Source organism: Canis lupus, chromosome 15 (genome assembly GCF_003254725.2).
Source record: "Canis lupus dingo isolate Sandy chromosome 15, ASM325472v2, whole genome shotgun sequence".
NCBI classification, from domain to species: domain Eukaryota; kingdom Metazoa; phylum Chordata; class Mammalia; order Carnivora; family Canidae; genus Canis; species Canis lupus.
In genome coordinates this window covers 15,565,758-15,592,700 of record NC_064257.1, presented here as the reverse complement: position 1 = coordinate 15,592,700, position 26,943 = coordinate 15,565,758, and the positions used below count along the sequence as shown (strand labels likewise).

General features: G+C 47.5%; 1 protein-coding gene across 1 annotated transcript; it reads left to right on the top strand.

The window, feature by feature from the left end:
* Nucleotides 1–21,015, top strand: KIF2C (kinesin family member 2C). Its single transcript, XM_049094302.1, has 22 exons — nucleotides 1–176; nucleotides 997–1,091; nucleotides 4,419–4,520; nucleotides 4,691–4,739; nucleotides 8,146–8,262; nucleotides 9,504–9,509; nucleotides 10,141–10,263; nucleotides 10,798–10,898; nucleotides 11,606–11,701; nucleotides 12,144–12,198; nucleotides 12,287–12,449; nucleotides 14,605–14,695; nucleotides 14,953–15,016; nucleotides 15,095–15,186; nucleotides 15,937–16,079; nucleotides 16,886–17,090; nucleotides 17,208–17,318; nucleotides 18,490–18,557; nucleotides 18,871–18,976; nucleotides 19,072–19,185; nucleotides 20,679–20,802; nucleotides 20,902–21,015. The coding sequence occupies exons 1-22, from the start codon at nucleotides 113–115 to the stop codon at nucleotides 20,982–20,984; spliced, it is 2,172 nt and encodes a 723-aa protein (XP_048950259.1). The 5' UTR covers nucleotides 1–112; the 3' UTR covers nucleotides 20,985–21,015.
* Nucleotides 21,016–26,943: the final 5,928 nt, after the last annotated feature.

Sequence of the window (26,943 nt, the reverse complement as noted above, 5' to 3'; positions counted from 1 at the left end):
CCAGGGAGGCGGGCGCGCGGGGTTTAAATTGCGGCGGTTTGCGCGGCGTTGTAGTGGAGCAGTTGTTGCTCTTCCCTTTTGCGTTTCGCGTTTCTCTTCCCGACGACTGCCCATGGACTCGTCGCTTCAGTCTCGCCTGTTTCCCGGTCTCACCATCAATATCCAACGCAGTAATGGTGAGGGGCGGGGTCGCGAAGCCAAGGGGACGCGGGGGGGGGGGGTTAGACGGCTGCAGTTGCTGCTCCGCTCCGAACGGCGGGGCCGAGACGCTGCGGGGGGTTCCCCCGCCCGCGCCTCGTCTGCGTCTCTGCACTGGCCGTCGGTCTTTTCCACCCGGGTCCGGGGGCCTCCGGCGGCGGTGGATTCCCCTGCCTGTCCTCGGAAGTGGGCGGGGCTAGGGAAGTTAGGGTTAGAGTTCTCCCCTGAAACTCCCTTGCTTTTGTAGGGACCTCGGCTTCCTGGCCCCTTTACTCTCCTCCAAATATTCCACACTTGCAGTACGTCAGGCACTGGGATTCAGGGTTCATCAGGCAGAAAAGACCCTTGGCTCTTCAGGAGCTTATAGTTCTGTCTTTTTTTTTTTTTTTGTTAAACAGCTGCCGCATCTCTGGCAGGTCTAATACTTTGTCATTAGGAGTCAGTCAGTCAGACATAACCTTTCAGGAGCGAGATAGGGAAACCCGAGGGCGCCAGACCCTCCGTGCGTGGTGAGGAACAGTACCTAAGGACTAGAGTGACTCCCTTGCCTAGACATACCTAGGCTCCTTTGAGTGGAGGTGAGTCCTTATCCCCTGCAGCTCGGTTTCAAGACCTGTTCCCTGCCTGCGTCATCATGTGATGTTCTAAGGGTGAGGTGCCAGGAGGTTTATTTGGCTTTTAGTGTTAAAAAGAAAGAAAAAGGCAGCTGTCCCTTCCTTCAGGTCAACTCCATATTGAGAGTCTCTGTGGGATCCTAAAAGTGGAAAAGATGGGTAAACTGGACCTTTCATACTGTAGGCATAATTCACAGTGCCAATGTAAGGACTGTGAACTTGGAGAAATCCTGCGTTTCAGTTGAATGGACAGAAGGAGATGCCACAAAGGGCAAAGAGGTAAGTTCTATGAGAATGCCTCTACTGCATTTAACACCTTCCTCCCTAAAAGATCTGTGTGAAGGGGCACCTGGCTGGCTCAGTTGGTAGAGCATGTGACGCTTGATCTCGGGGTCCTGAGTTCGAGCCCCATATTGGGCAGAGATTACTTTAAAGAAATAAACAGGGGCATCTGTGTGGCTCAGTCAGTTAAGCCTCTGCCTTTGGCTCAGGTCATGATCCCAAGGTCCTGGGATGGAGCCCCGCATGGAGCTCCCTGCTCAGCGCAGAGTCAGCTGCTCTCTCTCCCTCTGCCCCTCCCCCTCCCCCTGCTCATGCTTGCTCTCTCGCTCACCCGCTCTGTCTATCTCAAATAAAATCTTAAAAACAAACAAAAAGATCTGTGTGGAAATGGAACTTGTGAGGTCCTTGTCGCTGATGTTGCCTTTCTTAAACATGGTCCCCTTTGGACACATTGGGATTTTGTTTAGTCAAGCCTGATCTAAATTGAAGCAATCAACAGTTTCTGGTGTGTTTGTGGAAGACAAGCTGCACAGAATCCTAAAACCTTACTTATGTACACTAGCTTCTGAGCGCAAACTACCTATGACATTGACTTCAGGAGGAAAACTGATAACCCAGTTGAGCAGACAAAAGCATTTCTGAAACCAAATAACAAAGTATCTGATAAATGGCACAGCTGAATAGTGTTAGAGCAGCTCAGGTGGTAGCTCACTGTGGATGAGCTTGACTTAATGGGGGCATGATGGGTAGGCTAAGCAGAAATAGTGAGCTGGCCCTGATGGGGACTAGTGAAGAAGCTCACTTCAGGCAGTGGAAGGCTCAGGATGCTGGACAGTTGATAAAGGAGACCAGAGGGTCTTCATCTCTTGCACTAAGATGTTTAAGGTTTTATTCTGCAGGCACTAGCGAGCCTTGGAAAGATTTTGAGAAGAGGAAAGATATGACTAAGGCATTTATGTTTGTTTGTTTTTTAAGATTTTATTTATGCATGAGAGGCAGAGACACAGGCAGAGGGAGAAGCAGGCTCCATGCAGAGAGCCTGACATGGGACTCAACCCTGAGTCTCTAGGATCACACCCTGGGCCAAAGGCGGCGCTAAACTGCTGAGCCACCGGGGCTGCCTGGCATTTATGTTTTAGAGGCATTGTCGTGTGATAAAAAGTTCACCAGGTTAGAAGTATGAAAACCTGGATTCTAGTCTGGGTCTGCCACTATTTTGTGTTCTCAGGCAGGTTTCCAACTCTCTTAGAAATTCAGTTTCCGGCTAGCCCCAGTGGTGCAGCGGTTTAGCGCCGCCTGCAGCCCAGGGCGTGATCCTGGAGACCCGGGATCGAGACCCACGTCGGGCTCCCTGCATGGAGCCTGCTTCTCCCTCTGCCTGTGTCTCTGCCTCTCTCTCTCTTTGTGTGTGTGTGTGTCTCTATAAATAAATAAATAAAATCTTTTTTTAAAAAAAAAATCAGTTTCCTCACCCAGAAATGAGGATGATAATAATATCTTCCTGATGAGGTTGTTGTGAGGATTTATTCAACAGATATTTTTGTGCTGGTTCCAAAATGCCAGATACTACACTGAGGCAGGTGAGATAGACCTGGACCCTCTTTCATAGAGCATAATGTGGTAACACATGAAAGGGACTTGCCTGGCATAGTGCCTTATGGTAGGTATGCAGATATTTAGGGGGTACTTTTGAGAAATAAAAGGACTGAATACTTTACACTATCTGCCCTTGAATCGAGATTCCTAAAATTCTTTTCAACCAGCTGTTTAATAATTCCTTGGGATTTTTGTTCATTAGCTTATTTTTGTTGTTTAGAAATATAGCTCTTGTTGGGCCTCACTCCAGCTCAGATACTGCCTGTGGAATAAGGTCTAAACTTCTTAGCGAGGCATTCAAAGCCTTTTCAGGATCTGACCTCAGTCAGCTTTTTTCTTTGTACCATACACTCTACTTCCAAAGTATGCTGTGCCAGGGGCAAATGGGTCAGGTGCCCACTCTGTGACCATGCCTAGTACCTTGTTGCCTTCACAGTCACTCTTTAACTCCTTCTTCCTGGGATACTCATCATGAATCATCAGCATCAGAGTTAATGTCAGAACTAGGGTTAGATCATTGGTCTCCTATGTTGTTTTTCTATGGTTTGTCAGAAACAGGAGTATGTAGTATAAAGGTTTGTAGCTGTCCAAGAAACGGACAAAAGTGTAGTTACCAAAGTACTTGCCAGCTTTTATGTTTGGTGATTCTATCTTCGTCTGTCCTTTGCTGCTTTGGTTTCTAGCCCTCTGTGCATATGATTTCTCCATTAGACTATGAGCTAATTGAAGGCAAAGGCAATGTATGTCTTAATTCATCTTTAAATATTTTCCCCCTACTGCCTTAATCGCATCTAATAAATGTTTAAGTAAGCTAGTTAATAAATATAGGTTGCATATATAGGAGGTAAAGCTGTCATCCTGGAGTACATGATTCAGCTTTGAAACATTTCAGGAGGGGCAGCCCAGGTGGCTCAGCAGTTTAGCGCCGCTTTCAGCCCAGTGCCTGATCCTGGAGACCTGGGATCGAGTCCCATGTCAGGCTCCCTGCATGGAGCCTGCTTTTCCCTCTGCCTTTCTCTCTCTCTCTCTCTCTCTCTCTCTCTCATAAATAAAATATTTTTAAAAATTTTCAAGATACAGATAACCAAGTTGGTACTGTGTTGGCTTATTGGTACTGTGAAGTTTGCTGATAAAGTTTGAGTTGTTCCTGGAGGGTTGCAGGACTCTGGTGATGTAAACCTAGAATTGTGACCTCATTATAGGCATGAGCAGAAGTAGGAAAGGCATGAACAGGCAGCCCTGACTCAGGTAGAAGTTTCTGGGCCCAGTAGAAAATGTAGGTAGACTTAGGGTTAGGTAACAGCTCTTGGGAACTTGTCCCTGCCCATAAGATCCTGAAGGGCCCTCCATTTTTGTCTATCTCCGGGACAGTTAGAACTTGTTTCCTCCTCCAAGTCAGCCAACAAGAGGTGCTCAGAGACTGTGCCCAGCAGAACAATAGGGGAGCCAAGTGGCCTAGATCTACTGTGGACTACCTGTTTGCCTGTGTGTCTGCCCAGCTCTTTACCTCGTTCTCATCAGTGACGTCTACCATTGGCTTGGCAATCAGAAACCAATATCCATCTAGATGGTAAACTATGACTAAGGACTATTTGTTTATAGCTATTGGTACTTGGTGGAACTTAAAGTTGGTAAATTCTGAATCTAGGGGCAACCTTGGTGGCAGAGATGCACTTGGATTGAAGAAGCTATATTGTTCCACTGAAACTTTTTATTTGCTCTTTGCAGATTGATTTTGATGATGTGGCCGCAATAAACCCAGAACTTTTACAACTTCTTCCCTTACACCCAAAGGACAATCTGTCCCTGCAGGAGAATGTAACGGTCCAGGTAGGTGCTTGTCATCTGGTCAAACCAGTGCCCCAGATGATTTGCTTGGCTTGTTGGCTTTTGCTTACTCTCTAGGACTGCCTAGGACTTGAGTATAAAACATGGACCTAAGATAGGTCCTTGAACATTGATAGGAGCCATATATTGTGATGGTTCGTTTTGTTTTTCAGAAACAAAAACGCAGATCAGTCCACTCCAAAATTCCTGCTCCAAAGGAAGGTAAATAGATTTCTATTGGCTTTTCATGGGGTTTGTGCCAGGATTAATGTTCGTGGGGCACAGGAAGTTGTGACATAAACTCATTGCTCCACTTTGACAGGTGGCTCTATGTTGGCTGAGTCCTGCCCTGTCTTCTAAGCATTTTCATGAGGAAGAAGCCAACCTACGGAAAGGGAGAAATAGGGAGACTGTAGTCGAAGAGTCCAAAGTTTTATGAGATGCTTCACTTATGGGAAGTTAATTCTGGAGATCTAATGTACAACATCTGGCCTATGATTAACAACACTCTACTGTATACTTAAAATTTTTCTATTAGAGTAGATCTTATATTAACAACAAAGCAGGGCAGCCCCGGTGGCGCAGCGGTTTAGCGCTGCCTGCAGCCCCGGGTGTGATCCTGGAGACCCGGGATCGAGTCCCACGTCGGGCTCCCTGCATGGAGCCTCCTTCTCCCTCTGCCTGTGTCTCTGCCTCTCTCTCTCTCTCTCTCTCTGTCTCTATGAATGAATAAATAAAATCTTAAAAATAAAGAAATCAAAGCAAAAATAAAATACAAAACAAGGGGAGCAGGAACAAACCTTAAGAAGTGATGGGTAAGCTTATGGCATTGATTATAATGATAGTTTCATGGGTGTTTTATCTCTAGACATGTTGAGTTTTGAATACATTAAATATCTATAGCTTTTTTTTTTTTTTTAAATATTTATTTATTCACTTGAGAGAGAGAGAGACAGAGCACAAGCAAAGGAAGAAGCAGACTCCCAACTGAGCTGGGAGCCCAACATGAGGCTTGATCCCAGGCCCTAGGGATCACGACCTGAGCCAAAGGCAGACGCCCAACCATTTGAGCCACCCAAAAAGCCCCAGGTGTTTGGGTTTTTTTGGTTTTTTTGGTTTTGTTTTGTTTTTTTTTTTTTTTTTAGATTTTAATTAGAGACAGAGCACAGTTAGAGGGGGAGAGGCAGAGGTAGAGGGAAGAGCAGACTTCCTGCTGAGCAAGGAACCTGATGTGGGGCTTGATCCAGGACCCCAAGATCATGACCTGAGCTAAAGACAGATGCTTAACTGACTAAGCCACCCAGGCACCCCAAATATCTACAGTATTTCAGTCATACTTTGATGAAGTGCTTTCAGAAAAAAAAAAATCCAGTGTTTAGGCCAACCTCTCAGGGACCTGATGCATGTGGGTGATTTGCCAATTCCTTTAGAATCCAGGGCAATAATCAGCCATTAATGGGCTTGTTTTCTTTCCTCAAGAGAACAGTGTGCTTTGGAGTGAGGTGGTAAGCAGGCCTTGAGGAAAGCTAGGTCTGGGCTGTATAATCAACAGTGCTATGGAGCTCTGGGGGTGGGGTGGGATGGGAGGAATAGTAGTGTTGCCTTGAAGTATAGAAGGTTTTCTCTGCAGAAGTAGTTAACATAAACCAACTGACTACAGTGGTCTCTAACTATAGGGGGTGAGGTGGCTATAGGTGCAAAGTGCCCAAGAAATCTAACTTAGGACTCAGAGCCAGCTGTATCTTGCAGCCTGCATGGCCTATCCCAGCCAGAGGTGATCTCACTGCCCTGACATCTCACTGCCCTTAGCCCTTACTCTAAGCTACCACAGGGGCCCAGGAACTACTTGCCAGGAGCTTCAGGTTTGGAGGAGCCCAGGTGAAAGGTGGTACATTTGCAAGCTTGGGCTGGGCCTGAGTGGTGTGGTGCTGGCCACCTTGTTAGCTGTACCATAAGGACCTGCAAGAGAAATGGGAATGGTCTTTATGTATGTCCCCAAAGGACATTGCCACAGCCCCTGTCAGTGAAAAACCATCCTAATAAAGGTGCATGCTATTCAGTAGTAGAAATGAAACATGAGATTACCAAACAGGAAATCTTTTGAGAAACAGGAAAATTATAATTATCTATGCTCTTAATGAAAGACCTGGATTATACAGAGCCATCAGATCAGCCTAGACTTAGGAGACTCAGAAATTCAGTACGGGGCAGCCTGGGGGGCTCAGCGGTTTAGCACCTGCCTTTGGCCCAGGGCGTGATCCTGGGGTCCTGGGATCAAGTCCTGTGTCGGGCTCCCTGTGTGGAGCCTGCTTCTCCCTCTGTGCCTCTGCCTCTCTCTCTCTCTGTGTCTCTCATGAATAAATAAAATCTTTTTTAAAAAGTTGGGATCCCTGGGTGGCGCAGCGGTTTGGCGCCTGCCTTTGGCCCAGGGCGCGATCCTGGAGACCTGGGATCGAATCCCACGTCGGGCTCCCGGTGCATGGAGCCTGCTTCTCCCTCTGCCTGTGTCTCTGCCTCTCTTCTCTCTCTCTCTCTCTCTCTCTCTCTCTCTCTCTCTCTCTCTCTGTGACTATCATAAATAAAAATTTTAAAAAAATAAAAAGTTGATATTTACTTATTTTGTACCGTGTATTCTATTTTTCAAGTTTCCGACTTCATAGGTGATAAAGCATTTCTCTCTTATGGAGGGAAACTATGTGAGTCGGTAGAGTTAATGATTCAAAATGTGGCTCAGTTGTTGGTCTCAGCATTCTTTTAAGATTCCAGAAAATCAGTATAGCTGACCCTGATGATGCAGGGATCTGGTGACATGGCCTGCGCCTGGCTCTGTAAAGGATCCTGGAGCAGTGGAAAAAGCCCGGAGTTTGGAATCTGACACTCTTGGGTTCACATACTGGCTCTAACATTTACTAATTGAGTGACAATGAGTAAGCCACTTAATTTCTCTGAGCCTTCATGCCCCCCCCCCCCTTCCATCAGATGGGAAGAATGTTATTTACCTTACGGTGGTGTTTTGAAATATGAGAAAATTGGGGGATCCCTGGGTGGCTCAGCGGTTTAGCGCCTGCCCTGCCTTTGGTCCAGGGCGAGGTCCTGGAGTCCGGGGATCGAGTTCCCCATCGGGCTCCCGGCATGGAGCCTGCTTCTCCCTCTGCCTGTGTCTCTGCCTCTCTCTCTCTCTAGGTCTATCATAAATAATTAAATAAATCTTTAAAAAAATATATGAGAAGATTGTACAGTGGTGGGTGTCACTGCTCTTAAGGCTTAATAGTGCTTCCCCTCCCCCCCCCCCCCCCCCCCAGAGATTAGGTCTGGCCCTTCAGAAAGGATTTTGGATTGGCTATAGGGTTTCTCCATTTACTCAAGACAGATGTTCTTGTGGGAGATGTCCTTGCTCTTGGAAGCTCTCAGATTGGCAGAACGAACAGAGTAGTTTTGGGGTCACTAGTACTTGGCCTTTCTAATCTTTCCTTGGATGGAAGGAATGGGAAGTTGGTGGGTAGGGTCCTTTCCTGGTGGTCTGGACCCATCTCTCCCTATAGAGAATCTTGGAGGGCTGCCCCCTAATGGCCCCCACTGGCCCTTCTGTTCATGCCGCACCGACTGGCTGTCACCCTTGGTTCTGCAGGTCTCCGCAGCCGCTCCACTCGAATGTCCACTGTCTCAGAGGTTCGCATTACCACTCAGGAGAATGATATGGAGGTAGAGCTACCAGCATCTACAAATTCCCAGCAAGCATCTTTCAGTTCCCAGTGAGTAATGAATCTCTTTGCCCTGTTTGAGGTTCTGGAACAGCTCTTCACACATTTCCCTGTCCCTATTCTGGAGTATCCTGAGATTCCTATATTCCCCCTAGCTTCAGTTCTGTTTTTCCCCCACTCCATTGCTCCCTTATTTGGAAATTAGTTTTGCTCTTTTAATTTTATTGAAACATCATATATATACAGAAATGCAAACATCTCATTGAGTATATAGTTCACAAACTGAACACACTCACATAACTAACGCCCAGATCACAGAGCATTACCAGCAACCCAGAAGTCCCCCTCAAACTCCTTGCCAGTTCCTAATCCCCTAAGAGTACCTATACTCGTGACTTCTGATAGCATAAATTAACCTTTTCCCTTTTGGGACTTTGCATAAATGGAATTTTAAAAAATATTTTTAATTGTTAACTTTTATTAGCTAAAGCAGGTGCAGAGTTTGTAAGATAAAGTCATTGCATCTTACGTGTATCAAATTCAGCTCTAATAAAATGAAGGGAAACAAAAGGGTCACAAACAGGTATGGGAAGTAACGAATTATCATAGGATGTACCTTTCTGGGTTGAATCAGTATGTTTAGTTGTTGCTCAGATTCCTGTCATTCCTGCCTTTTCAGTCTTTGTTCCTGTTAGCCATCCAGGCTGCAAAGCTTTGGAGAAGTTAGAAAGTCCTGGCTTTTCTTCCAAAAGAGTATAAAGTCCTGGCCTGAGAACCCATGCTTGGGTCAAGCCTAAAGTCTTCAGGCTTTTCCTTCATAGTAAAGTCCATACTGAGCTACTCACATACCCTTTAAGATCTAGATTTTTTTTTTTTAAGATTTTATTTTTTAAGTTTTTTTTGTTTTTTGTTTTTAAGATTTTATTTAATCATGAGAGACACAGAGAGAGGCAGAGACACAGGCAGAGGGAGAAGCAGGCTCCACGCAGGGAGCCTAACGTGGGACTCGATCCCGGGACCTCCAGGATTACACCCTGGGCCGAAGGCAGGCACTAAACCACTGAGCCACCCAGGCATCCCCTGTTTGTTTATTTTAGAGAGAAAGGGGTGGAGGCAGAGAGAGGAGAATCTCAAGCAGACTCCCCTGACGTAGGGCTCGATCTCATGACCCTGAAACCACAACCAGAGCCAAAATCAAGAGTCAGATATTCAGGGCAGTCCCGGTGGCTCATCAGTTTAGCGCCGCCTTCTGCCTGGGGCCTGCTCCTGGAGACCCGGGATCGAGTCCCACGTCAGGCTCCCTGCATGGAGCCTGCTTCTCCCTCTGCCTGTGTCTCTGCCTCTCTCTCTGTCTCTCATTAATAAAATCTTAAAAAAAAAAAAAAAAAAAAAGTCAGATGTTCAACTGACTGAGCCACCCTGGCGCCCCTTAAAGATTTTATTTTTGGGACACCTGGGTGGTTCAGTGGTTAAGCATCTGCCTTTGTCTGCTTAGGGTGTGATCCTGGAGTCCTGGGATCGAGTCCCACGTTGGGCTCCCTGCATGGAGCCTGCTTCTCCCTCTGTGTCTCTGCCTCTCTCTCTCTGTGTCTCTCATTAATAAATAAGATCTTTTAAAAAATTTATTTGTAACTAATCTCTATACCCAACCTAGGGCTCAAACTTCGAGTCACCTGCTCTACTGACTGAGCCAGCCAGGTGCCCAACCTCCCAAGATTTTTGATTCCAAGAGCCAGCCCCTGCAGAGACTGACTGGGTTCAGGGTTATGACTGAAGTGAAGAGAAAAGCCCCAGCTCTGCTCTCAGCCCTTGCTGAGCTAGCACTCAGTTGCGTTCCTCCTGGCCCATGATGTGCTCAAGCTCAAAGGAGCACAGCTCTGGTATGCCTGCCTGCTTCTCCAATGACTCTTATTCTCCCACAGCTGGCCCCCCTAGGCCCTCCTGCCCTGCAGTGGCTGAAATACCATTGACGATGGTCAGCGAGGAGGTGGAGGAGCAAGTCCATTCTGTACGAGGCAGCTCTTCTGCAAACCCTGTGAACTCAGGTAGACACACTGAGCTGTCTGCTGTTCTGCTCTCTAGTGCGGGACACGTCGTTACATCCTGTCCCAAACCTGGCCTGTTTTGGCACCTGAGTTCAAACCATGTTTGTCACATGGAGGCATGTTTTCCTGTGGCCGTGGCATCAGTCTTTCATAAGAAGTAGCCCTGTCCCCACCAGCTGACCAGAGCCCTCTTATGTAGTCGAGATGTTGTCACAGCTCAAGTCTTGGCCAACACCTGAAGAACAGCCCAGAATGACCATCAAGAGCAATTAGGGAAAATTTGAGAAAATGCCACAAAGGCATGGAGAGAACTTCGGTTAGGCCTAGACTTGTGCAAGTCTTTACTTTGCAGGCTTGGCTCTCCCAATAGTCCCACTATTGCTGCTTCTCCTTGCATATGGCCATTTAAGAGCAAGGGTCTAGGGAAGGCCTTGTCCTGGGAAAGGCCAGGACTCAGTACAGTAGCTGGAGAAGAGTAGGCTGGCGGGCCTAGACAGGTAAAAGTGGGCTTCCTTTTTCCCCTTTCCCCCACAGTTCGGAGGAAATCATGTATTGTGAAGGAAATGGAAAAAATGAAGAACAAGAGAGAAGAGAAGAGGGCCCAGAACTCTGAAATGAGAATAAAACGAGCACAGGTACTTTTCTTAGGTCAAGGGTTTTGGACAGCTCTCCTTAACTACACCTTTACTAGCAACAGAGATACAGTTGGGCCCCAGCATTTTTTTTTTTTTTTTTTTTTTAATGTTACTTATTTGAGAGAGCATGAGTGGGGAGGAGAGGGAGAAGCAGGCTCCCCGCTGAGCAGGGAGCCCAACACCAGGCTGGATCCCAGGACCCTGGGATCATGACCTGAACTGAAGGCAGACACTTAACCAACTGAACCAGCCAGGCACCTTGAGCCCCACCATTTCTTAAGCTTCAGTTCTGATATCTAGAAGATTTAACTGGTTTCTCATTAGGATTCAGAGGAAAAAATAAGTCAGATATTTTTGTGAAGACTTCGGGTGAGGAATATTTCATGCTGATTGATAGGCACACCCGTCACAGTGCAGTAGCAACAGAGCAGCTGGACAGTTGCCTGCTTCCAGCCCTCCTCTCCCCTACTTATGGGTATGGCATGGGGTGGGGTGGGGGAAGTGCTGCAATGGAATTCCAGTTTGGTGCATTTCCCCTTAATTGGGTTCATTGTTCCAAGGAAGTAAGATTGGGGGGGTGGGGGGGCTTTGTCACCTGAAGTGCTGTGTCCATAATATAAAGAACTGTTGCTGATGCTGCTTAGCACTGAGCTCTGAAAGCAATTATGTGTCAACAGTCCATCCTTTTTCGCCCTTGTCCCAAACAGGAGTATGACAACAACTTTCCAAACTGGGAATTTGCCCGGATGATTAAAGAATTTCGGACTACTTTGGAATGCCATCCACTTACTATGACTGATCCTGTAAGTAAACCCAAAGGGCTTCTACTTCTCCTTCCTGACTAAATGTACAATTAAGAGACAGATCTCCCCTCTAGGGGAGTGAGAGCCTGCAGGAACCTCCACTCACCCTTGAAGTATTTTCAGCTTTTGGTGGACTGGAGCTAGTAAGGCTAGATGAGAGTCTGATCTCCCAAACTCCCACATTCCTTGCTTCCATAGGTTGGCTAGATCCTTACTAATAATCATGGAAGTAGCACTGAAACCCGTAGGCAACAGAGTGAGAAAACTGGGAAGGAAATTCAGAGCTGCCGCTGTGCTCCAGAATAACAAATGGTGGAGGCAGGGGTCCTAGGGTCAGGTTGTGGCCCCTGAGTGGGCTGGATGTGGGATCAGAAGAGGAGGGCTTCTTTCACTATTGCTCTGACCTTTCGCTGGTTGGTTGTCTTCTCTCATCCTTCTGAAGATCGAGGAGCACAGGATATGTGTCTGTGTGAGGAAACGTCCACTAAATAAACAAGGTAAGCCCTGATCAATCAGGAGGAGGCTCTGGACTGACCGTGATTCCATGTCCAGGAATCATCCCCTGAAATAACTCTCCTTCTGCAGAATTGGCCAAGAAAGAAATTGATGTGATTTCCATTCCCAGCAAGTGTCTCCTCTTGGTCCATGAGCCCAAGTTAAAAGTGGACTTAACAAAGTATCTGGAGAACCAAGCCTTCTGCTTTGACTTTGCATTTGATGAAACAGCTTCAAATGAAGTTGTCTACAGGTTGGTTTCTCGCCTCTTTTTTCCTTTCCCCAGCCTTCCTCTTATCAATGTGGGACATTGTGGTAACACTACTCATGGCCGCACTGAACTCTGAGGCCCTTCCTGGCCTGGCCTCCTTGTATTTTCTTAGGATCAGCCATCCCCGAGCTAGCTCTAGCTCCAACTCTGACTCCTGGGCACCAGGAAGACCCAGTTTGGGCTTGTCACATCCCATTTTGCATCGGTAGTAGCCCATCCTTGAATGGGACAGAAGTGAGGTACTACCCATTGCGCTCCTCTGAGGCTGGGCTGGACAGGCTATAGGGGCTTTTCCAGCGTCTTGTGTGGCCACCCTGCTCCCCACGGAGGTTAGCAGACTCAGAAAATACTAGGACTGCTTTGGCTAATATAGCACCCATTAGCTTCATGTGGTTTTGCTTTTTGTTTGTTATTCAGAGTTTTATTTTATTTTATTTTATTTTTTTTTAATTTATTTATGATAGTTACAGAGAGAGAGAGAGAGAGAGGCAGAGACACAGGCAGAGGGAGAGGGAGAAGCAGGCTCCATGCAGGGAGCCCGATGTGGGACTCGATCCCGGATCTCCAGGATCAGGCCCTGGGCCGAAGGCAGGCGCTAAACCGCTGAGCCACCCAGGGATCCTCATCATGTGACTATCTAAATAACAAACAAAATTAAGAATTTCCTTTCTTTTTTTTCCTTAAACTCATGACCCTGAGATCAAGTCACATGCTCTACCAACTGAGCCAGCCAGGCATCCCAGAATTCAATTCTTTAGTCATACTAGCACACTTTAAGTGCTTCATGACCACATGTGGCAGCAGCTGCTATTAGAAGCATTTCTATCATCACAGAAAGTTGTTTGTTTTTAAGAGTCACTTACAGGACACCTGGGTGGCTCAGTGGTTTAGTATCTGCCTTTGGCACAGGGTGTGATCCTGGAGTCCTGGGATTGAGTCCCACATCAGGCTCCCTGCATGGAGTGTGCTTCTCCCTCTTCCTGTGTCTCTGCTTCTTTCTCTCTCTGTCTCTCACGAATAAATACATAAAATCTTAAAAAAAAAAAAAAAAAAAATAGGGATCCCTGGGTGGCGCAGCGGTTTAGCGCCTGCCTTTGGCCCAGGGCCTGATCCTGGAGACCCGGGATCGAGTCCCGCATCGGGCTCCCTGCATGGAGCCTGCTTCTCCCTCTGCCTATGTCTCTGCCTCTCTCTCTCTCTCTCTCTCTCTCTCTCTCTCTCTCTCTCTCTCTGACTATCATAAAGAAGTAAAAAATTAAAAATAAATAAATAAATAAAAATACTCATTTACTTATATGAGAGCACATGCACACATGGGGCAAAGGGAGAATATCTTTCAAACAGACTCCCTGCTGATTGCAAAGCTGATCGCAAAGCCCAACGTGGGGCTTGATCTCATGACCTGAGCTGAAACCGAGAGTCCAGCACTTAACCGACCAAGCTGCCCATGCACCCCATCACAGAAAGTTCTATTAACAGAACTGCTCCAGACCAGAGGATGACAAACTACAGCCCACAGGCCAAATTTGGCTAACAATCTCTTTTTTTAAAAAAGGGATCTCAAATTTAAAAACTTAAAATGAATAGTTTCTGTTTTTGAAGGATTTTTTTTTTTTTTTTCCAATGTGACAGCAGGGTGCCTGGCTGGCTCTGTTGGAGGAGCATGCAACTCTTGATCTCAGGGTTGTGAGTTCAAACCCATATTGGGTGTAGATTGGGTGTAGAGATGACTTTAAAATCTTTTAAAGTGACAGAGACCTATGTGGCCTACAAAGCCTAAAATATTTTAGGTTCCTGCTTTATAGAGTTTCCACTGATCTTTGTAGTGTTTCTTATGCTGGCAGTCAGCTACAAAGCTCAGGTTTTCACCTTGGGGTCTCCAGGGTCGGAGGGTGGGCTGGTGGCTCAGTTGGAGTGGAGGCCCCCTGCTTACTCTTGGCACGTCAAGCCAGCCAGCCCTCCCCAGTTGGCTGGGAGAATTTTAGATTTATAAGTGGGGCTGGGGTCCAGGGGGACCACTTTGCAGGAGAGGAGTGCTAATGCTTGGAAGGAGAGGACCTCAGGAGTTCTGCAGTGGAAGAACAGCAGGACCACATTCTGGGGAGAGATAAATATTCTTTACTATGCTTTCTCCTAGGTTCACAGCAAGGCCACTGGTCCAGACAATCTTTGAAGGGGGAAAAGCAACCTGTTTTGCATATGGCCAGACAGGAAGTGGCAAGACACATGTGAGTATTGAGGCCTGGCTGGGAACAAACCTGCCCATGGTGTCATACCGGGTCCCTAAAAAAGAAGCAAATAAGTTCCTTGCAGAAGGTTCCCTTGGTACAGATGCCCCTGCCCAGGTGCTCTTGCTGTGCCAGATGCCTTAGCCGGTGCAGCTTCTCACTGTGGTGCGGTGGCCCACAGTGGCAGTGGAGCCTGTAGGGCTCTGGCCTAGGCCTGGAGCCCTTTTACCACAGTTTTCTGCCCCTTCCCTTTGCAGACGATGGGCGGAGACCTGTCTGGCAAAGCCCAGAATGCATCCAAAGGGATCTATGCCATGGCCTGTAAGTACTGTGTTGTGTCACAGTGGGGTTGGGCACAGACAGGCAGGTTGCTGACTTAACCCAAGCTCTCTCCCATAGCCCGAGATGTCTTCATCCTGAAGAATCAGCCTCGCTACCAGAACCTGGGCCTGGAAGTCTATGTGACATTCTTCGAGATCTATAATGGGAAGGTAACTAGCTGCCAGGGAGCTCCTGTTTATACCACTGGGGTCCCTGAACTTTCTAAATCCTTGAGGTTAGTTAGAAATTGTAAAAACCAAACAACCTATGGGCTGCCAAACCTTTGATGGGCTGCTCTGCCCTGGCATCTGATGGTACGATGGGGCCCAGGCTCAGCAGGTGTGACAGGAGCACTCCTCAGGGCTCCCTCCCACATGGGAAGTGTGCCCTGTGTGTACCCTGTTCCTCCTTTGACCCACCCCCTTTATAACCTTCCTACCCTTCCCCTGATCATGCATGTTCCTTCTCATGTTCATACTCTTTCACTCTCTCCTCCACCCCTTACACTCTGTACCTTCCATCACCACTTCTATATTGTGTTTTTGCAGAGTTGCCTTTCCCAGAGCAGGATCTTGATAATTATAGCTAATGTTGATTATCGGTACGGTATCATGTGCTAAGCACTCATCTCAACTCATTCAGTCATTACAATAACCTATGAGGAGGTATTACCATCATTATTCTGCAGATGAGGAATAAGTCTGGGTCCAGGCTCCCATAGCTGGCAAAGTAGCAGAGTCCTAGCAAGCTTGAGGGCAGCCCCGTTCTGCTCAAGTGGACTGCCCTCCACCCAGCTTCGCTTCTTTCTGCCTTCCCTCCTGCCAGCCCTTCTCTAAGCTGGGACAGGCCCAGAGGGATGGGGTGTCGGGTGGGGTGCCTGCCACCTAATGGTTTTAGCCTCGTTCCCCTGCCTGGCACAGCTGTTTGATCTGCTCAACAAGAAAGCCAAGCTGCGTGTGCTGGAGGACGGCAAGCAGCAGGTGCAGGTGGTGGGGCTGCAGGAGCACCTGGTGAACTGTGCTAATGATGTCATCAAGATGATCGACTTAGGCAGTGCCTGCAGGTCAGAGTCCTGGGGAGGGGAGGGGACCCCCTGATGCCTGGTTCAGGTGACAGACTCTCGCCCTGAGCCCATTGCTGTTTCCACACAGCACCGCCACTCTCTGAAGTTTTTTGAGCGCTATGAGGGCCCTGCCTTGAGGACTCTCAATAGGACAGATGACCCAGGGCCGGAGGCTCATCAGGAACAAGTCAAAGTATCTTAAGTCTAACCAGGGCAGATATATTTCCAGGCTCTTACCCCAAAGCATGCTTTCTGACTTCTCTAGGTTTTTCCTTGATGTTCCCTCCCTCTGTGGTAGGAACTAGGAGCTCTGGGTCTGTTCTAGGCTGGAAGTGGTGGGATCATAACTCCTATACAGACTTAGGGAAATGCTCTTCCACCCGGCATGGTACAGTGGGATGCTGGGTGACTTACAGAGGCCCGGGGAGGGGGCTGGCCTCCTCCTCAGGGCCATCAAGCTTTGACAAGTGGTTCATGATGACCCCTACTTCCCATGTGCCCAGGAACACAGGCAACTCCTCCTTCCTCGTGTGTTGTTGGGCCCTCAGGTCTGACTAAGACCCTAGCACAGAGTCTAGTATTTTCACTACCAGGAAAACTTGCTAAGTCCAGAACTAGAGGGAGAGCTGCTGCCTAGGGAGGACAAAACTGAAGTCTGGGTAGGACACAGGACTGTTCAGAGTCCTGACCTGTGCCCCTTGTACCAGAGAGCTTAGTGCTGTGGAATGGGGTGGCTTGAACTCTGGGGAGCCACAGTGGCTGGTAACCTCACAGGCTCATGCCCTTTCTTTGCTTTCCATTGACAGGACCTCTGGGCAGACATTTGCCAACTCCAACTCATCCCGCTCCCACGCCTGCTTCCAGATTCTTCTTCGAGCCAAAGGGAGAGTGCATGGCAAGTTCTCTTTGGTGGATCTGGCAGGGAATGAGAGAGGTGCAGACACTTCCAGTGCTGACCGGCAGACCCGCATGGAGGGTGCAGAAATCAACAAGAGTCTCCTGGCTCTGAAGGTAACAGAGCCTAGCCAGAGGTGGTTGGCCTGGAGGGCTCCTGGCCGAGGGGGAGAGGGAATAGGTGGCTCCAAAGGACAGAAGGGACCTCAGTGGCTCCTGCTGTCTGCCCCACAGGAGTGCATCAGAGCCCTCGGACAGAACAAGGCTCACACCCCGTTTCGAGAGAGTAAGCTGACACAGGTGCTGAGGGACTCCTTTATCGGGGAGAACTCAAGGACCTGCATGGTGAGTAGGGTCACTTTGCAGGAGGTGTAGGACGACACGGAGTTGCAAAAATTTATTTATTTGAGAGAGAGAACATTAGCATGCGTGAGTTAGGAGGAGAGGCACATGGAGAAGGACAGAGAATCTTCTAGCAGACTCCTCACCAAGTGCAGAGCCCAATGTGGGGCTTGATCCCAGGACCCTGAGCCCAAATCAAGAGTAGGATGCCAAACTGACTGCACCACCCAGGCAGGTCCCCTCCACACCGATGCCTTAGTACCAAGTTCCTCTTTACCTATTTAAGAAGGAAGGAAAGAAAAAAAAAGGGGGGGGGGGGAAGGAAAGGATCTATTCTCTTTATATCTGGGCAGCTCTTGGTTTGGGGATGGTCAGTACTCCCTGGTGTAATGGGGCCCCAGAATTCAGAAGAAGGACCAGGGGAAAGCAGGAGAAATTCTCATCTCTTCTATGGCTTCCTTCAGGTTCATTGGCTCCCAGCTTTGTAAATAGGAAAGGGCTATGGTTTGTTTTTTGTTTTTTAATGAGAGAATGTGAGTGGACTGGGAAGGCATGGGGTAGAGGGAGAAGACTCCCCGCCAAGCAGGGAGCCTGATGCAGGACTCTATCCCAGCACCCTGGGGTCATGACTGGGGCTGAAGGCAGATGTTTAACTGACTGAACCGCCCAAGGCCATGGCCTTGAATGCTTTTTGTTCCCTTCCTTATTTTCTCTATAAGCCCTGCTAGCTAGGGTCTGCCCTCCTTCCCCTCCAGGGAATCTCCTCCTCTTCCCTGCCTACTAGGGAAGGTGGGAAGTTCTAACTAAGCTCTAAACCATCATTCAAAAAAAAAAAAAAAACAAACCATCATTCCTGAGCTTTGGTGAATGGAAGGTTCCAGCAGGAGCCACAAAGCCTTGAGATATGACCTTGGCGAGAGGGACAATAAAGAGATAAAGCAACAGGGGGTAACCAGATGCACCTTAAAAGGCAGGGGACCAGTTTTCAAGATGCCCTAATTTTCACTACCCATGGGGCAAGTTGCCAGGCACAGAGTAGGTGCTTAATTAACTCCCTGCTCCAATACTGTGGGTGTCAGCAGCCCATAGACAATGCCTGGCAGTCTCCAGCAGCAATCTGGTGCCCTTACCCTCTGATCCCTAACCCTTAACCACCTATTTACCCCTTTTGCAGATCGCCATGATCTCACCAGGCATAAGCTCCTGTGAATATACTTTAAACACACTAAGATATGCAGACAGGTACTGGTACTCGTGGCCAGTGGGATGGGGAGAGGGGTGCAGGAGGGAGGAAAGGAAGAGAGAGGAAGCCCTGGATTCACAGGGCCTATTCTATATTCTCTGACTCAGTGAATCTGAGACTTGGGAGTTCTGACATGATGCTAGTTGCTTTGTCCCCTTGCCCTTTCAGGCCTTGGTTGGGCACCAGCATGGGTCCTCTAGGCCAAAATCAAAGCTGCTACTCCCCTTGAACCACGTGGCCGATGGTGCTACAGTCTTGTGAGTGCCAAGAAGGCTCCTATGGGATCTGACACCTTCTTGTTTTCTTCCTCAGGGTCAAGGAGCTGAGCCCCCACAGTGGGTCCAGTGGGGAGCAGCCAGTTCAAATGGAAACAGAAGAGATGGAATCCAGCTCTCATGGGTCCCTGATCTCAGGCAATGTAAGGTGTAGGGTGGGGCCAGGCAGAACAGAAACATGGCCTACTGAGACGGGACTTAGGCCACACTGTTGTACCTCTCCTTTTGGCCCCTTCAGTTCTCCAAGGAAGATGAGGAACTATCTTCCCAGATGTCCAGCTTTAATGAAGCCATGTCTCAGATCAGAGAATTGGAGGAAAGGGCTATGGAGGAGCTCAAGGAGATTATACAAGTGAGGAGCTGGCCCTGGCTGGGGTGGGATTGGATATACACCCTCACAGGCCCTCAGTAGTGCTCAGCACCATTCCTTGAACGTGACTGGGCTTTGCTCCCACGGGTCTTCAGATAGGGATGGCATGAGGCAGGCCTCCACCTACCATTCCTTCATTCTCCCATCTATTCATCTAGCTGTTCTAGAACAACAAATTACCATACCCACCCCCACCCACCCCCAGCCTGGCCCACACAGGCTTGCCTCCTCCATTATACTAGCTGGAGTTAGTGTCTCTCCTCTGTCCTCCTGATTGAAATTTTGGAGGGTGACTTTAATATGCAAAGACCTTGATTTATTTATTCAGTGAGTGTTTGAGGAGTACTTTCTATATGTCAATCACTGTGCTGAAACCAAGGACCAAAAACATGAGGTATGGGTAGTACGCCCTAAAATAAGACCAGATCAGTCCTGACTCTTCTATTTATAAGCTGATTTCCTTACGAAAGTCATTTATCATCACTAGGCCTCAGTTTCTTCATCTCTAAAATGGGCAAGGCAGGAGAGTTGCATCTGAGGATTAGGTAGTGCCCAGCACGTAGCAAGTGGTAGATGCTGGTGCTGATGTGACTCCTGCTGCGGGAGGGGAGGGTGAGGGGAGGCCAAAGTGCACTCTGCCAGTAGGGTGCTTAGGGTGCAGCACAGAAAGGAGCATGGGCCACTTAGAACCAAGGAGGGAACATGAAGAGTGAGCATTTAAGCATGTCCTCCCTGGAGTGCTCAGAGTTACAGACGTGTGAAAGGACATGGTACTTTCAGGAAGAATGAGAGGTTCGCTCTGGTCAAGCAAAAGCAGTGAGCAGATGATGGAGATGAAGGCTGTGGCTGGGTCAGCAAGATCTGATGCTAAGGGACCTATGGTTCACTCCGAACACCTGGACTTGGTTATGAGGGCAGTGGATGCCTTTGAAAGGAGTAAAGCAGAGTGTGGTGGGATCAGATGACCTGGTCTTCTCAGAGCTTTAGATACAATGTGGAGCTTGGTTTGGGAACGTGGGAGGGCATGAGTGGAGGCACTTAAGAGTTAGCAGTTAGGAGATTGTTAAGAGTTCAAGAGAGGTGTTGGTGCCTAGATGGATTATGGCCGGGGCCTAGACTGGAGTGAGGACGTGAGACTCAGGTACCAGTTAGGGGCAAAATTGGTAGGATCTGGGGATACTGGGGATAAGGAGGGTTAAGAATAAAGTTGTTGCTCTCATTTCTGACTTGGTGTTAAGACAGATTGTGACATTCATTTGGGGAGAGAGGGACAGTTCAAGGTGGGAAAGAGGAGGAATTCAAGCTGAAGATAAAGATAATCTGCTGGAGGAGGTCCAGAGGTGGAATACAGGCTATGGCTGGAGGAATGAGCATCTGGTGTGTGTTGTCTGCTTTGGAGGGTAGGGGCCCAGGAAGGATTTGCTAAATTGGTTGGGTCATTTTTGAGTGGACAAGCTTCCCCCATGTCACTGCAGCAAGGGCCAGGCTGGCTTGAGCTCTCCGAGATGACTGAACAGCCAGACTATGACCTGGAGACCTTCGTGAACAAGGCAGAGTCTGTCATGATCCAGCAAGCCAAGCACTTCTCAGCCCTGCAAGGTAAAGTGGGTGTGGCTGGAGATGGGGCCTCCACCCTGAGGGAGAGGGGCCTCTGAGACACTCACTAATCCCGAGTGCACCACCACCCCTTCCTTCCAGATGTCATCAAGGCCTTGCGTCTGGCCATGCAGCTGGAAGAGCAGGCCAGCAAACAAATAAGCAACAAGAAACGGCCCCAGTGACGACTGCAAATAAAAGATCTGTTTGTTTTCACACCTAGCCTCTTCCCCTCCTCTTCCCTCCCCAGCAAACTTTGGGCACCTGGTGGGTCTAGTCAGGGTCTGAACTGGGACAGGCTTTGGTAAATGCCAAGTATGGGGGCAGCTGGGGAGGGGGGTCAAAGTGATGTAGGACACTACTTTCTTCTCCTCTTTGCTCCTTGGATGGCTACAACCGAGAAAACGGAAAGACCCTTTTACTTATCCTGGGTGTTGCCCTCTCTCCAGGAGGAGAAGACTGGTAGAAAGTTTTCCCTTGGATGGCCTTCTGCCTATGTGGACTGGCGACTGGTGGAGCCCCCCCGCCCCCCGCCCCCCGCCCTGCCCCATCTCGTCCTGGCTCTGGGAGGAGGGAAGGAGCCTTTAGTCCAGCTGTCTGCTGACTCTGGCCTGCCTTCCATGCCCTTGGGTCATGCACTATGTCTTATAATTTAAAAAAAAAAGTCTTTGGGATCTCTTCCTTCCCTGGTATTTTATGTGTTTACACACTGTCTAGCAATAAAGAGGAAAAAAAAATCCGTCTGTTGAGTGGTGTACAGGAAGGTCTTGAAAACTTAGAAGTTTGCCAGGTGGACTAAGAAACCAAGCATAAAAAAAAAAAAAAGAGAAACCAAGCATAGAGGATGGACAGTTTGGGAGCTGGAGGATTCCAGATTGTCATGGAACATTAGTTCTCTGAATAGTAATATGCTACTGAAACCTGCCACACAACCAAATGTGTGTTCTAGAAAGGCCCCCGGAAGATGGGTGGGGCGCATGGGGTGTATGGGCTACTGCAGAAACTCTAGAGAGGAGTTGGGTTGAACAGACTAGGCCCTGGCTCTCCCAGCCTCAGTTACTTCATTTGTAAAACAGGCACAGTCTCTGCCTCATTAATGAGTGGAAGGTGCCATTCAGTAACCAACTATGGCACCTGGGTTCAGAAATTCAGCTGAAAAAATTTTTTTCAGCTGAATCAAGTTCACAAAGCTGGCACTAGCTCTGAGGCCTTAAAAGCTTCCAGATACTTAACATTTCCCCCCACCCCCACCCCTATCTGTGAAATGCTACCAAAACCCACCTCACAGAATTGGAGAGATTACTTGAAGACCTTACCAGACCTCCCCTGGAATACTATGCATCACAAACAGGACCAGCCAGGGACATCCTTACAAGGCATCCCTTGCTTCGAGCCCTTTAATAGCATCCCTTCACACAACAGATAAATTCAGAATGTCCTACTGTGGCCTGGTCAGCTCCTTGCTCTATTGGTCCAGTTGGAATGCAGTTTGGGCAGAACAGTTTGGAGGTTAAAAGCCCCCAGCTTCTGAAGCCACACATCATTCTGTGACTGTAGAACTTTATGTGGGTTTAACATCTCTGTGCTGTGACATGGGGATAATACTGGCATAGAGGTGTTAGGAAGATTGAGTTGACATACACAAAGTAGTAAGTACAATGTCTCACATTTAATAAATGCTATCTAAGTGCTAGCTATTTAAGCACACAAGGACAAAGATTGTTCAATACTGTAGCCACAATGTCTAGAACATATGGTAAGCATACAACATATATTTTTGGACGAGTAAACACTATCTCCTACGGCTCACTGTTCTCCAGCTACACTGGCCTTTATTTCTTGAGTATGCCAAAAGTTTTTATTTTTTAAAAAGGTTTTATTTTTAAGATTTTTTAAAATTTATTTATTCATAGAGACACACAGAGAGAGAGGCAGAGACACAGAGGGAGAAGCGGGCTCCATGTAGGGAGCCTGATGTGGGACTCGATCCCAAGTCTCCAGGATCACGCCGGAGGCCGCAGGCGGCGCTAAACCGCTGTGCCACTGGGGCTGCCCAAAAAGGTTTTATTTACTCATGAGAGACACAGAGAGGCAGAGGGAGAAGCAGGCTCCATGCAGGAAGCCCGATGTGAGACTCAATCCTGGGTCTCCAGGATCATGCCCTGGACTAAAGGCAGTGCTAAACCACTGAGTCACCTGGACTACCTTTGTTTATTTTTTTTTAAAAGATTTTATTTATTCATGAGAGACAGAGAGAGGCAGAGGGAGAAGCAGGCTCCATGCAGGGAGCCCGATGCAGGACTCGATCCCGGGACTCCAGGATCACGCTCTGGGCCAAAGGCAGGCGCTAAACCGCTGAGCCACCCAAGGGTCCCCCCTTGTTTATTTTTAAATAACAGCTTTATTGAGATATAATTCACATACTATAAGATTCACCCTTTTAAAATTCACAGGAAGGACACCTGGGTGGCTCAGTGGGTTAAGCTTCTGCCTTTGACTCAGGTTATGATCCAGAGTCCTGGGATTGAGCCCCGCATCAGATTCCCTGCTCAGCACAGAGTCTGCTGCTCACTTTCCCTCTGCCTCTCCCCTGCTCATTCTCTCAAATAAAATCTTTTAAAAAATAAAATTCATATACTATAAATTCAGTGGTTTTGATATATTCATTTAATTGGGCAACCTCAGGGCGCCTGGGTGGCTCAGTCAGTTCAGCATCTGCCTTCAGCTCAGGTCATGATCCCAGGGTCCTGTGATGGAGCTCTGCATCGGACTCCCTGCTTCAGCAGGGGTCTGCTTCTCCCTCTCCCTCTGCCCTTCTCCTCTGCTCATGCTCTCACTCTCACTCTCAGATTATTTTTTAAAAAATTAATTGGGCAGCCATCACCACTAATTTAGAATATTTTCATCCAAAATGAAAACCAAGTACCTGTTAGCAGGTACCCCCCACTCAACTCTTCCCCCCAGCCTCAGGCAACCACTAATCTGTACTTTCTCTATGGACTTGCGATTCTGGGTATTTTAAGTAAATGGAATAATACTGGGGTGCCTGGGTGGTTCAGTAGGTTAAGTGTCTGCCTTGGGCTCAAGACATGTTATCAGGGTCCTGAGTTCAAGCCCCATATTGGGTGTAGAGATTACTTGGAAAAATTAAAAGATTTGTCCATGTTGGTCCAGTGCTTCATTCCCTTTTATGGCCAAATATCCCATTCTGGGTACCACATTCTGTGTATCCGTGAGCTGGTGGACATTTAGGTTGCTTCTTTTTGGTATCAGGAATAATGCTCCTCTGAACGTTTGTGTACAAATTTCTGTCTGGGCCTGGGTTTTCAATTTTCTTGGGTATATTCAGTCCTTTGCCCATTTTTTTTTATAAAGATTTTTTTTTTTTAATTACTGATGAGAGACACAGGACGGGGGGGTGCGGGGGGAAGCAGGCTCCATGCAGGGAGCCTGATGCAGGACTCGATCCCGGGTCTCCAGGATCATGCCCTGGGCTGAAGGCGGTGCTAAACCGCTGGGCCACCTGGGCTGCCCAAGAGTTCTTTATATATTCTGGATATTACACTCTTATCGTGTATGATTTGCAAATACTTGCCCTCATTCTGTGAGTTACCTTCACTTTCTTGCTAATGCCCAGGAAAGCACAGAAGTTTTCCATTTTGATGAAATCTAACTTACCTTTTTTCTTTTGCTCCTTGTGCTTCTGGTGTCATATCTAACATTCCATTGCTGAATCCAAGCCTGTGAAGATTTGTTTTCTTATAAGAATATTATGGTTTTAGCTCTTAAAATTAAATCATTGATCCAATTTGAGTTAATTTTTGTAAATGGTGTAAGGGGTCTGAATTCACTTTTTGGCATGTGGCTATCCAGTTTTAATAGCACTGTTTGTTGAAAAGACTGTTGTTTTCCCATTGAATTGACATGGCACCCTTGTTGAAAATCAATTGACCATATAGATGTATGGAGTGATTTCTGGACTTTTTTCTTTTTGATACATTATTCAAATACCTGTCTGATCACAGATGATCCAAGCACACTCAAATAATAAACCAAATATAAATAGATGTTAAAGATTGATCTTCAAACATTATCCCAATAGTGCCTTGCTTGTTTATTAACTCACCAACATAAAAATCACATCCACACCTTGGTGGCCACCAAGCCATTCAGCAGAGCTTCCTTAACTATGAGCTGTTTGAAGGACCCAGTTTGACCATTCTTGACTATTTTTTTCAAGCTCTAAATAGCTGTAGGGATCTCAGTGGGGGTTGGAAGAACCAGCTGAACCTTGGCATAGTGCCGAAATGTGGCCAATTGGGTCATTAAGGCTTAGAGTAAGTCACTGTAGTTTTATTTTTTTAATTTATTTATTTATTCATGAGAGACACACAGAGACAGAGAGAGAGAGGCAGGCTCCAGCAGGGAGCCCGATGTGGGACTCGATCCCGGGTCTCCAGGATCTTCCTGGGCTGAAGGCGGCGTTAAACCACTGAGCCACCCAGGCTGCCCCGTCACTGTAGTTTTCACTTGCACCAGAACCTTCTCTCCAAGGTTACAGACAAAACTGGGCCATGGTTTCAGGATAGAAAGTTGATTTCTGGACTTTAAATGCTATTCCATTTGTTTGTATGTCTGTCCTTATGCCAATACTAGACTGTTTGATTACTATAGTTTTTTTTTTTTTAAGATTTTATTTATTCATAGAGATGCAGAGAGAGAGAGAGGCAGAGGGAGAAGCAGTCTCCATGCAGAGAGCCTGATGTGGGACTCTCTCTCTCTCTCAAATAAAATCTTTAAAAAGTATGATTTTAGCTACAAGTTCAAAAAAAATTTTTTTTAATTTTATTTATTCATGAGAGAGAGAGAGAGAGAGGCAGAGACACAGGCAGAGGGAGAAGCAGGCTCCATGCAGGGAGCCCAACATGGGACTCTATCCGGGGTCTCCAGGATCATGCCCTGGGCCAAAGGCAGATGCTTAACCGCTGAGCCACCCAGGCATCCCTAGCTATGTTTTTTGTAGATAATCTTTATCAAAATGGAGGAAGTTCAAAAATTTTTTAAGATTTATTTATTTATGATAGAGAGAGAGAGAGGCAGAGACACAGGCAGAGGGAGAAGAAGGCCCCATGCCAGGAGCCCGACATGGGACTCGACCCTGGGACTCCAGGATCATGTCCTGGGCTGAAGGCAGGCGCCAAACCGCTGAGCCACCCAGGGATCCCCGAGGAAGTTCAATTTTGTTTCTAGTTTAAGTGTTTTTATCATGAAAGGTTATTGGATTTTGTCAAATGCTTTTTCTGTATTTTGAAGTGATCATATGTTTTTTCTCATGCCATTAACAAAGTGTATTATGTTAATTGATTTTCAGATGTTTAACCAATGTTGCAAACCTGGGATAAATCCCACTTGCCCATGGTGTATAACCTTCACTTTTTGCTTGTGCAGCTCCAAGATCAGCTGTATCTTACAAATAGCCAATATTGGGATCCCTGGGTGGGGCAGCAGTTTGGCGCCTGCCTTTGGCCCAGGGCGCGATCCTGGAGACCCGGGATCAAATCCCATATCGGGCTCCCGGTGCATGGAGCCTGCTTCTCCCTCTGCCTGTGTCTCTGCCTCTCGCTCTCTCTCTCTGTGACTATCATAAATTAGAGAAAAAAAAAAAAAACACAAATAACCAATATTAGGGTCTTCTCAGGTCTTCTGGGTATGTACTCAGCCCTGAACATGCATGTGGCCTTTAAATTCCCAGGAATATGTGGGAGTTTCCCCAATCCCCACATTCCCCTGCTTTTCCTTTTCAGTTTGTTTATTGATTTTGGGGGTTTTTGGTCAGCCTCTTTTTAGCCCCAACTGGTAATGGCACCTCAGCAGCTGTGCTGCCCCTGATTGATTGATTGATTTTTTTTTTTTTACAAACACCCTTAGGGATAGGGCTGTTTCCAGAGTGAACTGTGAGTGAGGTCAAATAAAGACAAGCACTGAGAATGGAGCTTTTCAGCAAGCTGCCAGACAGGTCCCATGGTGATGATTCTTTAGTGATGGGGCTTTGGGGAGCTCGAGACCCATCTTCCCCCTCCAATTGCTGGTCAGGCTGCTGTTTTTCACAACTAACATAGTTGAAAGGCTACTGGTTTTCTTTTT